Source organism: Etheostoma spectabile, chromosome 17 (assembly GCF_008692095.1).
Source record: "Etheostoma spectabile isolate EspeVRDwgs_2016 chromosome 17, UIUC_Espe_1.0, whole genome shotgun sequence".
Lineage (NCBI taxonomy): Eukaryota > Metazoa > Chordata > Actinopteri > Perciformes > Percidae > Etheostoma > Etheostoma spectabile.
Genome location: NC_045749.1, coordinates 20603498 through 20619254, shown reverse-complemented (window position 1 = coordinate 20619254; position 15757 = coordinate 20603498). Strand labels below are relative to the sequence as shown.

General features: G+C 42.8%; 1 protein-coding gene across 2 annotated transcripts in view; it reads left to right on the top strand.

The window, feature by feature from the left end:
- Window positions 1-15757, top strand: part of inpp5a (inositol polyphosphate-5-phosphatase A) — a 162992-nt gene that overhangs the window by 81202 nt on the left and 66033 nt on the right. For both annotated transcript variants that reach the window (XM_032541127.1, XM_032541128.1), the window contains exons 5-6: window positions 13561-13624; window positions 15497-15600. In XM_032541127.1, the coding sequence (XP_032397018.1) occupies window positions 13561-13624; window positions 15497-15600 (168 nt within the window). The remainder of the gene's footprint in view (window positions 1-13560; window positions 13625-15496; window positions 15601-15757) is intronic.

The following is a 15757-nucleotide window of genomic DNA, read 5'->3' as shown; positions in this document are numbered from 1 at the left end:
AAACAGGGAGCCAGTGCAATGAATATAGAATGGGAGTCATGTGATCATATTTTCGGACTCTCATTAGGACTCTGGCAGCGCTATTCTGAATGTATTGAAGCTTCTGGATATTTCTGCCAGACATCCCAGCGAAGAGTCCGTTACAGTAGTCCAACCTTGTGGAAATAAAGGCATGAACAAGTTTCTCTGCATCTGGAAGAGTTAGAAGGGGGCGGAGTTTGGAGATGTTTCGAAGATGGTGGAAGGAGGTTTTACAAATGTGTTTAATGTGATCATTGAAGGTCAGCTGGGGGTCAAACCGAACCCCTAGGTTTATGACTCATTTTTAACAAAAAAACAACAACTTGTAGCTTACTTAGTGTATCAAGTCAGCTAACTACGATCTTTTTCAGACATCATAAGCCCCTGACACACCAACCAGATGGCCGACCCTCAGCAGAAAAGGCAGTTGGACTGATCAGCCTCCCCGAGTTGGTCAAAAAAGTGCCTTGGAACACACCAAAGCGACGATATTTAATACGTCTCCGTAACAGTAGGCGGCGCTAATCTGTATTGATGCCCAAAAATTTAAACCAGCAGCTTATTGGACAAACCCGTGACATGGGTCTGGTTTCATGGCGGCTTGTTCAGAATACTCTCTCATATTTTAATATATTTTACTCACCAGAATGTGTTTCTGAAAACATTTTAAGGAGAAATACGCCATGCAGTTGCTGAATCAGTCTCCATTTCAGATCGACAAAGGTCAGTTTAAAAGATTTTTGTCCAATTTTGAGAGGCTCTAGTCATTCTCATCCCGCTCCTCGTTTCTGGGTTTGAACCCCACCAATCAGATTGGTCATTTGAGTCCGACTTTCGGCAGTGCCCGCCTTCCAACAGAGCACGTCAGGTCGGCCATAATGAAGGCAGACGGCCCCTCCGGACCACTCCCGACGGACGATGGCACAGAACACACTAAACAGACTCGAGTCACCGACCTCGCCAGACTGTCCGACGGTCGATTATCGGGTTGGTGTGTCATGGTCCATAGTTGCACTGCGTACTAGCTAACAAATGAAGTTATGAGTTAGCGTCACTAGTGGGTTGTAGTCTTTTGACATGCATTTCAGAATGGCCTACTGGCTAGATAGAAACAACTAAAACCAGTGGCTAGCTAGCTGACTCTCAAGCTTGTTTTGTTTTTTTGGAAAGTAGCTAAGGGTGAGAGGCAGTACACACAACTTAACAGCAAAACACTCAGTTGCACTGCGTACTAGCTAGCAAATCAAGTAGGAGCTAGCGTCAGTAGTGGGTTGGAGTCTTTTGACACCAGATGCATTCTAAAATGGCCTACTAGCTAGATAGTTAACCAAAAAGCAGTGGCTAGCTAGCTGACTCTCAAGCTTCTTTTTTTTTGGAAAGTAGTCAAGGGCGAGAGGCTGAATGTGTGTCAGTACACACAACTTACTAGCAAAACACTTAGTTGCGCTGCGTACTAGCTAACAGATCAAGTAGGACCTAGTGTCAGTAGTGGGTTGTAGTCTTTTGACACCAGATCCATTACAAAATGGCCTACTAGCTAGATAGTTAGCTAAACAGCAGTGGCTAATTTGCTGACTCTCAATTTTTTTTTTTTTTTTGGTAACTAGTTAAGGGCAGAGGCTGTTGGTGTGTCAGTACACACAACTTAACAGCAAAACAATTAGCTGCGCTGCGTACTAGCTAACAAAAGAAGTAGGAGCTAGCGTCAGTAGTGGGTTGTAGTCTTTTGACACCAGATGCATTCCAAAATGGCCTACTAGCTAGATAGTTAGCCAAAAAGCAAGGGGCTAGCTAGCTGACTCTCAAGCTTTTTTGTTTTTGGAAACTTGTTAAGGGCGAGAGGCTGTTAGTACGTCAGTACACACAACTTAAAGCTTTAGTGCGTAGCTTTTTTAATATTTCCAAATGAGTTGTGAAAGCTAATCAAGACTATCAGCTCCACACAACTCCCTTTGTATTTCTTAGCATGGCTATGTTCAGAAGATTGTGTCATCAATAAAGTTAATGCAAGGGATTTTGTACAACTACAGTACATGTATACTTCTGTAAAAATACAGTTTCAACTGGATTTGAAATGATGAATGAAAGGAGTTCAATATATTGATTCACAGAACATTTATAAGCATTCTGTCTAGAAGAGGTTTTAAGAATAGCATTTTCACATAGAAGCATTGCTGTAGTATCATTATGTAATTCACCTGCTACACCGCTCCAAAACAATATGTACAGGTCAAAGGGGTCAGAAAGCTGTCTGTTGAAGCTTGGTTGTAAATGTTTTTGCCCTTGCTTGTGCACAGCCACTGCTCTGCTAAAGCCAAAGTCATGTCTCAGATTGAGTCTGATTGGTTGTCAGATGTACATTGTGTATTCTTCTCTAATGACATGTGACCTAATGACTTACAATGCAGTACCACCTGGTCGTCTGGCGAGCACCCAAAGGGGCGACCCAGGAGCCGTGTTGCAGACCTGCATGGGCCCCTCCAAATCCTCTTTTCCTCCCACATTTCTGTGGGTGTGATATTTACAGGAGAGCAGACAAGGGTTTGCTGCCACTCTTGCCCCTGGCACAGGACCTCTGCTCACTCACATCTTAAAGCTGTCCTTTTAAGAGGGGCCACGGGAGAGGCCGGATGCTGCAATTGTACGGATAAAAAGAAACATCTGCGAAAGAAAAGTCCTCCGTTGTTCGCCCTTTTTTATTTATTATTATAATAATACAATAAGGTGGAAAAAAAAACCCATGACATAATTTCTTGTTATCTAAGAAGCTGAGGCTGCATTTACATTTGCTTTTCATGCAGCGTCCATGTGCTCTTAGGGGCGATTCACTGGAGTATAACTAAGCTAGCATGGAGGATATCCAACCATTTAAATCAAGCCTCTGGGAATTTTACATAACACATCATTGGCGAGCATTGGTTTTTACATAAAGACAAAGAAGGCCACAAAGAGCCACCGGACGGGCGTCTTAGCCTGAGACGAGCCGCTGCGTGTGTTTTTGCAGACTCCTCTAAAGCTTCACGGTCCTGTGGTCACTGTTGTGCTCCGAGAACGCCTCTGCTCATACCCAGACAGAACTCAGACGGAAAGCTGCTTATTTTTTTATACATCCAGGGGAAAAAAATGATTTTATGAATGCAACCTCAAAACTGAACCCTGTCCTCTGATGGGGTGACTTCTCAGCTTGATCTTCAGAGGACCGCTCTCGAGCCTCTGGCCCCATGGAAATAGTGTAGACCGCCATCGATTGTCCCTGTGCCGCGGAAGCTGTCATATATTATAGATGTTTCACAAGATGGCTCATGATCTAGACGGTGTTGCCTTCATTTAGGAAGAGTTGTGTTTGTAGTAAGGGAGGAGGAAGGGCTCTTGATACAGAGATACAGAGGACCTTCCTGATAAATTCTTCTCACAAGTCACAAAGTAATGCCGCTAAGATGCAGCAAACTAATATATTTCATGATGAGGCTCTGCAATAGAGCTGTATCTCACTGGGCAGCCAAGGATGCCACTTTGTCATCGCAAGGCCACATGAGCGAGCCACAAGGCAGCATGGGACAGGGACAGAATCAAAGCTGTCTCTGGACAGAGGCTGACTGATTACTTTTCCAGCTGACATCATCGCTCTGACAGCCAGTGTCCTTAGAGAGAGTTGAGTTTGCCTAATATTCATTATTTGACATCGAAAGTTGCTTATGTCACTGGTCCCTTTGCCCCAGATGTTGACAGGTGTGTGTGCACAAGTGCATCACCTCTAGAAATGCTTTTGAATGTTTAAAAAGTGGTCATTAAAGGCAAGTAAACAAGTTACGTATGTAAAAAAAAAACTTTTTAATCTTCTTTACAGTCTTCATTCAACCACACCGATCAGTTAAAATGGTATTGCTTCCATTCTCCTTTCAGTCTGTATGATCCTAATTTAATCAGTTCGTTCACAAATGAGGCCACATGAACAGGCGCAATATTAAATCAGATAATAATATAGATTGATGAACAGTCCATGACATTAGCAGCCTTTCCAAAATGCAGACATGAAAAAAAGAAAAGAAAATCAATGAGCTCAAAGACCTGTCATTTGCATGGGCCTCTTCCCCTAATGGGAATACTTTTACAGGCGGGGAATTACAAGTTGAAATATTCTTTTTGATTATTGGACATCCATAGCCAAATATGATTTACATTAATGAGCATAAGTATATTAAAGGCATTTTATCCCTCCAGCATCCGAAACAATTGAATAATGGCTCTGGCAACCAGGCAGAGGCTGGAGAAAATAGGGAGGAGGTAATGTCACCTTAATTACTAATGGATCCTCAATTGTTCAGACTTTGATTTTTCATATTTAGTGAACAATCTCATGATGCAAATATTCATCATCTTCATCTCCCCTTTTTAAAATGATGATTTTGTCAAGCCCAGACAGCGTAGTTATTTAAAGAAAGTGGTTATTTAGCATTCTGCCCTCTAACAGCAACGGCTTATTTGGAGATTGCTTTCAAAAAGACTCTTTTCCCTGTGAAGAAAGGTCTTTTCAGGCCCAATTGCAGATGTCTAATACACTTAGGCTCGAGAAGTTGACCTTGTTAGCGGGGACAGACATTGTAAAATTCCCCTTTAGAACTATAATTGTCCCACATATTGCTCTTCACTCTTGTCATTGAATGGATGTTTCATTGTGTTTTCGTACTAGTTGTGCTTGTGTCTTGATTAAATTGTGCACCGCCGTTTTTTGACCTGAGCTTTATGACGAAGTTACAGTACAATCCTAACATAGCTGTGTGTAAATCATGGGTGGCCTTAAAGTGCTCTGCTTGCTTTATTAAACTGCTCTAGTCAACAGCAGTGACACCAAAACCAGATGCGTAGCAGAGTACTCTCTGACGTCTCTGCATTCAAGGTCCTTATGACCCCTTAAGTCAATGGCAATGTATTGTTAATTATCTCTGAGTTAAAATGAGCTAACCTGAAAAAAACCTGCAATGTGTTGATTTCCAAAAAAAAAACATACCATACTGTAGATATTTTATGTCTGGCCTAGGGATTATCTTAAAAATGTGGCAAGAATTCTGGATAAAAAACTGGCCCAAGGTAAAAGAGGTACTCAGGTGATTTAGGATTGCCTTTCCATAAAGTTGAAGGACTCACAAGACACAGATTTAAAACAGAACAGACAAAAATGGAAACAACACAAGGTCAAAATATTCTCTTGTATTGACCAAGCTCCAGACCCACAAGATCCTACGCTTCCCATAATGCAACTCAAAAGCAACTTTCACTAGATCCTCCCTGCCTCCTAAGTGCCTGCTTCTTCCAAAATCCCACACCTCCAGTTTTTAATGCATGCATTGTGTTGTCAATTTTGAAGTCTCACACCCAAGAAGAGACGACCCATTTTGAGCTTGCGGTAGTTGCACCTGTGTCAAGCTGCAAGCAAAAAGCCCCCCCCCCCCATGGCTTCATTTAATCCATTTTCGCTATGAATGTACGGACTGTTCTGCCATGCAGAGACATTTTTCCCAACCTCCTTAAAGAGGTTAACAGCAGCACAGGCCCCACAGGTGTAATCCCATTTACTTTGATCCTGTTTTTATGTCCTCGTTAAAAGCTGCTGAAGTAGCAACATGGTATTAGTAAATACGCAGCTGGAATATATATATGAGCATTAATCATTCTTCCGTAGTGGACAGGTCCACTGCTACCTCACTGGAAATCGGGGACTGTGCAGAAATGATGCATTGAATTGAATTTTGATTGTTATCCATTTATTACGACTGGAGATCTAAGTATCCAGCGGCCCACCACATTTCTGTCCTATTGCTTCATCAGAAGACATTTATTCAAGCAACCCTTTCTGAAAATAGAAACAAGGTGCTATTACTGTATGCATCCAACATTTTTAACAAAGTTATCAAACTCTTCCATCTGGATTATGCTAAAGAAGCCAACGATGTGGTCTAAAGCAACAAAAAAAGCCCAGGCATTATAAAAAAGCTCTTTTAAAGTCTGAGTCATATTATGTATACGCGTGTTCACTTTTTTTTTTTTTGAATGTCATTGCTGTGATGGTTTTATTGCTTTAGACCCCTCTGCCGGGCAGGTTAGAGGAGCGACTGCACGACTGATGAGCATGGCAGGAAATTGGCAGATGGAAGCATCCATTTCACCGCTAATTAGGGGGTCCAGAAGCCCGCCGACTGACAGGGTTCAACTGGGCAATGTAGTGCCTGCCAGCTCCCATCCCATGCGCTTTATAAAACGCTCTTTAATTCCCCGGCACAATATCATTAACTTTGTAAGTGGATGAACACAATGGACAAGCAATTTAATTAACTTCTACCATTGAATGTTGGAGGGGAGACTAAACGAAATTAATGCACAATATTTCCCAGGGAGGCAGCCAACCTTGGGAGTGGGTCTGGATTGTTGGCAGGTCAGGCGCTGCCGTGGCTTTGGCCAATTATGCCTTGTTTAGATCCATCCATAATATTTTCCTCAAAATAAAATAAAATCAGTGGTTTTGAGATCAATCACAGGCGCATGTCGCTCTGCATTCTGGGAGATTTTAGAATAATGAAGTGGAAGCCCGGAAACACAGTCTACAGAGCTGAAATACAGGTATCATATCACTGATGCATACAGCAGTGTGGGTTTACTTGAAGTAGACAATCAATGAATGGATAGGAGGAGATTGGGTTTGGGAAATACTGTGTACTGTAATAATACTATAATACTGTAACAAACACAGTTGTTTCTGATTATGGATCTTGGGATGGCAATGTCAGCGCTCCATCACTTTGGTCCAGATTAAAATAATTGAACTGTTGGGAAACTATGAAACTATGCAGACTCTCAAGGTCCCCAGAGGTTGAATCCTAATGACTTTGATATTCCCCTAACTTTTTCTATAATCCCACCATGAGTCTTCCATTTAAGTTTTTTAGTGAAATGCCTCCGCAACTGGATTACTATTATATCTGTACAGACATTCAATATATTTGGTGATGTTCACTTATTCAGTGAAACATCTCTACATTTACAAGACGGATTGGCAACACGTTTGGTACAGAAATTCACGGTCCCCAGAAGATGAATCCTAATAATTTTTATCCCTCGGTTTTCCTCTAGCGCCACCAACAGGTTGATATTTGTGCTTTAGGTTAAAATGCCTCCATTCATCAACAGGTCAACATTTTAATTTGTCAAATTATCTATTTGGTTTTCTAGACAATACCTATTACAGTCTTGTAGAGCTGCTAGCGTTGCCATAGACTCTTAATTTTGTCAAGCATATATTATAGATGCAAACATTATTACTGTCTAAATACGTTTGAAGAGCCTCATCCGACCTTCTTTAGTCAGTATTATCAATGTAGCCACAATCAAAAGTCAAAATGAGGCTCAGGTGGTCTGGATCAGATTTCTCTGTTTTAATTGTAAGGGATCAATACTAGTCCTGCTTTCCCATGTAAACCAATTTTCTTCCAAGGTTTGCTCATAAAGGTCCCAGTGGAAGAGCATTGAGGAGAGCAAGCTTAATTTAAATCTTAATTACTATGAAACAAACAAGTACATTTAATTCAACATGTTTCCTTTTAGTATTTGAACTGTCTAATTTCCTCCCTCTGTGCCTTGCCTTACCTTACCTTACCCCTCCCCCCCACACTCACCCCAGAGACAAGGGCTCCTTCAGGACGTGACGGATGGCTCCAACACTCGGGGCGCTTTCAAATCACAGGAAGTGACAGAGGAAGTTTTAATGAGAGTTTTGTCTGTGTATCCAGTCAGGCCTTCCAGGCAGCCGATGAATAATACACACTGTGGCTCAATACTCTGAATACTCAATCAATGGCACTGGGAGAGGGCCTTGGCAAACACATTTGGCAGCCCTTGGTGGGCGGTGGGCTCAAGAGGGGTAGAAAATACTAAGGCTTCTCCTTCTGTATCTCTGAGCGGAAAAATCAAGCCATCTCTATTGATGCTGCTCACTTTTGTGCCGTGGTGTTTTCCTTGCCGTGGATGACAAACAGGCTGTTTGTGCAGTATTGGAGATTTGTGCAGAGAGGCTCCTGTGAAGGTGCTCTTTTAGCCCCAGATCCTGCATATCAATGGGTCCCTTGCTGGGACATAGAGGGCTAATCTTGAAACACATCTGTGGATTCTTACATTCAGTAGCTGTCAGAGCACATAGCAAGCTGTTCTATTGTGTGCGCAACCTTTACACTTTGTGTTGGAGGATGTTTAGAATGTAGCCATGTATGAATGCCGGTAGTGACTAATGAGGATATTATGTAGCTATTAGTCAGAGCTTATGTCGCTGCCTCCTTCCCTTAGCTGTTTTGACATAACATGTGTTTGTGATATATTGCAACACCATTTCATCATGACAGCATATCTGATTGACCTTTTCGATAAGACTGCGCGTGCGTGCGTGTGTGTACATTTTTGAGTTGTTTTTCGCGGTGATGTTTCTATGTGCAGGTTTATGTCGGAAGTGTGGCATCACTCGGGATTTGACAGATGAGGGGACTCCAGGGATGTCTGAGCAATGAGATATAAACTGGAAAACGGCCCATTTTGTCTCTGCTGTCTAGAGGGCGAAATGCCACAGAAAACCCTGAGGAGATATTTCTGTGAGGTGGCCCGTCGCCAGAACACGGAGATAACCCTGACCACGGCACAAGTACTCCGTCACTTTAAAGGAAGTGTTGTAAATGGGTCATTTTCTATTATTACAACTGGTCTTATTTTCATGGTTCAGTCTGTACTATAAAAACTGTATTCACCAAGTTCATTTCTGAGACCTCGGATTATGTCAACGTTGCTTAAAGGGAATACAGGCAGACGATTAAACTAATGGATTACTGAACTAATCATATCGGTTTTGCCAGACCTTCCTCCACAGCACTGCAGAGGAGGGTCTGGCTATTCCAGGATGGGAGTAAAATGCGCTCTGGTTTATTGGCATTTCTTTATACCATTCACAATCGTCTTGGGCGGCACTAAGCACCGGACAGATCCCCGGTGCCGCTGCAAAAGAGCTCTGGGAAGGAACTTGTTTTGGTGGAACATGGGTACAGGAAAAACTAAAAATTCGTATTGGACAGATAGTCTAGCTAGCTGTCTGGATTCACCCTGCAGAGATCTGAGGACCAGGTAACCATAGTCCTCAGATTGGACAGATAGTCTAGCTAGCTGTCTGGATTCACCCTGCAGAGATCTGAGGACCAGGTAACCATAGTCCTCAGATTGGACAGATAGTCTAGCTAGCTGTCTGGATTTACCCTGCAGAGATCTGAGGACCAGGTAACCATAGTCCTCAGAAACCCACCGGGGGTTAGAATTCCAACACAAACGCGGAAGGTACGCATATCCGGCCGAAAAGAGCATGATCCGGCGGAATTCCCGGCGGCAACGGAGCAATCTCGGAAATGGAACATTGTGGATACTATATCAACTCAAACGTACACACAGTCTTTCTGAAAACATTAGGGATCATAACCAACATTTCAGATGCTCACATATTAATTTTTCAGATTATCTGGGTTAGCTGGGGATTTGTTAACAACCTTTCTGATCGTCTTACTGCTTGTTGTACTTGAACACTGGAGTGCTTTTACTGCTCCTACTTATTGTTTCCATGCAGTCCAGTTCCTAGTACAATTGTATTATTATGGATAGGGATGAACACCACAACTTCAAAAACAAGACCCACGTTTTAACAAACCATAATCATGCCTAAATGATGACAAAGCTGCACCAGTTCCAAATAAGGCGGAATGATTTCTAACTATAGCTGCAAAGATTAATCAATTAGTTGTCAGCTATTAAATGAATCACCAGCTATTTTGATAGTTTGAGTACACATTCTCTGACTACAGCTTCCTTAATGGGAATATTTTGTAGGTCTTTTTCACTCCTCCGTGTTGTGAACAAACCATAACATTTGAGGACATTGATCGACATTTTGCTCAACATTTTAGAAACCAAAGAACTAGCCGATTAATTAAGAAAATAATTCATCAACAATGAAAATATTCTCGTTAGTTGCACATGCTCGTGGCGTTGTGGAGCAACCAGCACTTTGCTAGTGTGTGTGGGACAGCAGAACATTACCCTCGGAAGTTGTACAGTGACACTGTGATGGCACTGGAGTGTGTATGTGTCAGCTCTCCTGGGACTGGCCACTCTCCCTTAGCACAGATTGGAGGTGAGACCTTGAGGAGAAATTATTACTTTTATGTTTGCTTTATGGCTCATTTTTCACATTAAACGCAGAAAATCTATTCAGAGGTCACAGAATTCCTGCTTCTCGTCGTCGGCCAGAACTAATTTTTGCAGCCCTCGGTATCGATAAAGCATTCAGCGGAGCAAAGTATGCAGGCTATGTACTGCAGCTCTCAAGTCTCTCTATTTTCCACCAGCCAGTCTATTGGGACTTGTTCAGCCTATATCTGCTGGGCTTTTGGAAATGTCAACTACACACTTGTATGAACACACAGACACAGACACACACACACACCAGACACACACACACACACACACACACACACACACACACACACACACACACACACACACACACACACACACACACACACACACACACACACACACACACATCTAGGACAGTGTGTTAGTGTAGCCCTGGATCTGTGAGCGCCGTTGCCAATACAACTCGCGATAAGAGATATCATTGCCAGAGCAAGTCATAAAACCCCAGCTTTTATGGCGCGGTTATTGTCTTTCTGTCTACAATTATGGTGATTACTCATTTCCACTCACCCCCCACCCAACCCCCCCCCATCCGCAGCCCTCGGGCCTCGTGGTGCACGTAATAGACTGCATTTTACTAATGGAAAATTAAGTAGCAGTCGTGGCAGTGGGGTTTATAAATATGTAAAATATACTTTTAATTATTTCAAGTGAATCTGGCAGCTAATCAATAAAGAGGGACGTGACAAACATACGCTTGACACAGGCCATTGTAAAGCTACTGGTAAAAGATAAGCATGGCCTGTCAGCGCAGTCCAGCCCTAATGAATATTTTGAGCCTGTCATGCAAGGAGACAAATGGATTAATTGCGCCCCGCTAATATAATAGCTTCTTCATGAAGAGTGCAGGAGGGAGGCAGAGGAGAGGAGAAGGAGCCCAGCAGCTGCTAGCTTCTGAACCCTGATGTCAAATAAATATTTATTAGGGTTGAGGGTTAAGTAGATCTTTGCGATTACACGGTTAGCCACTTAAGCATAGTTGTTTATCATTTATTTGAGAATTGATTCATGCCGATTTGTTTGATGTCATATTAAGTTTGTTTTTTTGTTGGCATTGAAGGGCTGTTCAGGGATCAGCTGCACTGCAACAGAATCAGAGTGAAGGGTTTGCTCATTAATTTCTAAAGGTCTTTATTTTTTTTATTTATTTTGCAGACAATAGTTGTTGGAGACTCCCTGCAGGCATTAATCGGATTTTGGGGAAAGTACAAAAGTGATTGTACTCCTTTGGGCTGCAACAGATGATTATTTTCAAATCAAGTATTTTTCACCACTCACTGATGAATGATTTTGTTTTTGAGAAAAGTCAGGAAATAGTGCAAAAAGGTGAAACATTTAGCTTTTTGGTTTTCAAAGATAGTCAATTTACAATAGTATATTAATAGCAGAATATCCTCATCTTTATATTAGGGCAGCTGTGAATCATTAACATTTCTCTTCACAAACCGTTTATCATTACCATTAATCAGTTATTAGCATTTTTTTCAATTCTTTTTCTGTCAACCAACGAATCAGTTATTCGACTAATTGTTTCAGCAGTAGTACTTTGACTCTCCAGAGGAAATGCAGTTCTTCTATTTCATTTCTAATAATGCGAAATATATCATTTGATCTCTTATCTATCTCATGTGTCGTATTTCAAAATCGTCGTTTTCACTTGACTGGCCACTGAAATATTTACACAAACAGCAGCAGTTAGCGTAGTGGCACCATTTTGACAAATGGCACGGCTTTCCCTCCCTCGGCCTGTCCTCCGATCCATCTCTGTCTCCAAGTCTGTCGTTGGCACTTTAAGGTGAAAGAGAACATAAAGACAAGTGAGCACACATGCGTGTAGGGGGCCTTCCTGGAAGCCGTCCCCTCGCGATGGGAAGCTGTAACCTTGAGTCCTGCCTTCGCCCAACGCCTTCCCCTCTCATACTCGCAACCCCATCTCCCTCTTCCCTCTTTCTCTCTGTCCTCCGTCAGAACAGGAGAAGGAATGAGGGAGGCTGGGAGGGGAGCGCGGCGGGGGGGCTCGGGTCACCAGCCGCTGTTTTCATCAATTAAATGTGCGACAGTGTTTTCCGTCGCCTGAACTTATATGTCAAGGAGATGGGCAGGACCTCATGTTTGTGCTTTTGACAAATCAGCAAATGTTTAATCTCAAGATGTGCCGGCGCTCATAAATAATGCAGAGCCCGGGCCGGGGCCCAAACTCTTCCCCCAGCGCGCCGGAGAGAGGCGTCTGCACCCGCCTTCAATAGGAAAACACAGGAAACCCTCCAGATGAAATCCTTCTTCATGCCTCAAGCCTTTTTTCTTTTTCTACAGATCTCTCCGCCTTTTGATCACTCCCCCCCAAGCCCACTTTGTCACTCCTCTTTCTTTTACTGTACCTAAGTCTGATCTCCCATTTTCTCTTACCTTGCATCTTCACTGTATTCTGTCTAGCTTTGTCTTTTGCCATTTTCCCTCCGAAGAGACTCCGAATTATCCCGAGCCAAAGGTCTGCTATCTCAAAGACACAGGGGATTGAGCTTGAGCTTTGCCTCTATTTGCCCTAAATGTAAAGAGGGCAACAGAAAGCAGTGTAGTGGACTGTGAACCGCATCAAATCCCCCCCCTCCTCTGCACAACTCTCACTTCTTCCCACAGACTTGGATTGGCTCGTCCACCGACTGGGAAAGTTTCCCTGATTGTTCACAGGGAAAATTAAGATTTTAAGCCTATTGAAGTTGATCTTTGCTCATTCAAAAGTCCATCTGAATGTGTCCTTTTGAAAGCTCAAATTGTTGACTCGCCACATTAGAAGACTCTGAGCCAGAGAATGGGGTGTGCAGAGACAGCACTGAGTGTACTGTACTGAGACCATGTTGCACCTGTTGTTGTGTAGTTGATGGTGTGTAGTGTTTGAGCCTCCCCATTGAGCAGAGCTGTGGGAAGTGTGCTGTGGAGTGTGTTGAAGAGTGAGGCTCTATACTTTAAGCCCAGTTAATTAGTCAAGCATTCTCACATCGGGTCAATCCTTTGCACACTCAACATTGTGAAAAGGCTATGAGAACAGTTCTTGGAAACCACGCAACTAATGTGATGATTTGTAGCTCTTGAACAGGTTGGATAATTATGCAAAAATGGTGTGAAATACAGTATGTAGTTTTATTCCACCAATAATGTGGAGAATTCATTTGTCAAGTGATAAAACTTGACCAAAACCAGATCCAGTAAAGAAATAAATACCTTGAAAAAGTAGTTTCCAAGCTCACAAAATACCTTTTTCTCTTGCAGGCTCTCGGAAGTTTCTACTTTATCCACGACTCGTTGAAAAACGTCCACCAGTTTGATTTCAAAGGTGAGTACCACCATCCTCCTCCTCCCCTCCGACACACTTCCACACATACTTCACCACCAGCACTGTGTCGAAGTGAAATCCTCACGCCGTGCCCCCTCATCCCACCCCTGCATATCACACACAACCATTTGCAGGCTATTCCCGCTTCCATCAAAAAGCAGCGAGCTAAGATTGGCTTCGAGGATAATGTAAAGGGAGGGGGACAGAATGGTAATGCTTATTAATATTAGGATTTAATTCATAAGATTTCGGGCCTACAGTAATAGTGTGTGGCGGGTTATTGGACAGTTACGGCGGTCTCATCAGGCTGCGGTGTCAGAGGGCCCCGGGGTCTGGCCGCCGCGCTAATTAAAGAAGGGATATAGATGTGGAGGCGCCTCGCTTCCTATTAGACCCAAGTCAGCATAAGCACCAGTTACCCCCGTGAAGGACAGGGCGCAGGCAGGGGAGGGGTCAAGAGGGGAGAGGACCACTCCCCGTGTACACACACACACACACACACACACACACACACACAATTTTAAGATTTGATTTCAAGTCAGAATTACATAAGCTACTGTACATTCTGTGTGGCTTTGGGCTTTTTGTCACAGGCCTTTTTTTCCCAGCATACATCTTGACTTGTGATGGTGGGAAAAGCACAGGTGTAACTCAAAATTAACCCTGTTCTATTCAAGTGTCCCAGTGAGCTGTGACAGTGCACAATACCAAGACGCTGAACAGAAAGCAGCTAAATGGAATTCAGCCATTGTTCCTGTTATTATGTACACCTGTGCTTTTCCTTCTGGCCTTTGCACACAACTCAACTGAAGAACAAAAAAATCACATTTATTTGATATTGCAATCCTGTTTCTGTACCACAACAATATATTGGTACACCCCGAACTGACACCAGTTCTCCCTTTACTCTTTTTTAATCAAATCACTCTTGACAGCAATGTTTATACATGACATACTTTGTACTTTGTGGCCGCGTTATTTATGTTGTCCAAAATCAGGAATGACCAACATGCGTTGGAAGACTAACATGGATCACACAACACCCTGATGTTGATCCTGATTGGGCTAAGGAAGTACCTGCTCATTATGAACCCTTTAACCTCAGGAATACCAACACCTTTCAGGGCAGCTAGTCGTGTACTAGGTGTTGTCTATACTGTACAATAGGGCTGGGCAAATATGGATATTATGTTGATATTGTGTCATGAAACAAGATATCGTATAGATTTAGGATATCGTAATATGACATAAGTGTTGTCTTTTCCTGGTTTTAAAGGCTGCAATACAGTGAAGTGATGATTTTCTGAACTTAACTGAATTTGCTTCTACCCACTTAGTCATTACATCCACAATTCTGATACTGATACTGATTTCATTGTGCAAATATTTAGTGAAAGCACCATTTGTCAAGCCTACAATATCGCCACAATGTCAACAATGATGTATTTAGGAAAAAGAATATCAGATTTTCTCCATATGGCCTAGCCCAATTGTACAAAGTCAAAAGTAAGAGGAACTGGTATGCCCCGTTATTTCATCTTTATGTTATGGTAAATACAGAGGGACCTGGATGTTCACAGTCATTGTTCACAAATTGACCAGTGTTGTGACCTCTCCAGCTGAATCCAGAGATCTTCCTTCTGACCAGCAGGTGGTGCAGTTGTCTGAGGAAGCCAAAGTTGCTCTGGCTTCAAGTGAGCTCTAATTGTATCAGGACAGTCAGGCTCTCACATGGGGTCTCCAACAAATTAACCTGCCATGTTTGTAACAGTAAACCCGTCTTTCTGCCTTTTCCTTGCTCTGTTTCTCCACCTCCTCCTCCTCTCCCCTTTCTTTCTACCTCTGTCCGTTTCCTCTCCATCTCCACTTTAGCCAAGAAATTCAAGAAGGTTGTAGGGAAGGAGACCTACTCGGAGACACTAGAAAGCACACCCTCGCTGGAGAAGGAGAAGTTTCCACAGGACTACTTTCCTGAGGTGGGTTAATGTGATAAGCACACCTGACTGACTGATGGTGCTTTCTGCTGAGACAGTTGAGACAGATATCACAGTAAGAGGGGGGAGGTGTGGCATGACACACACACACACAGCTCTTTCACATTGTAGGCAGTATATGCAAGTTTAATGAAGCTGC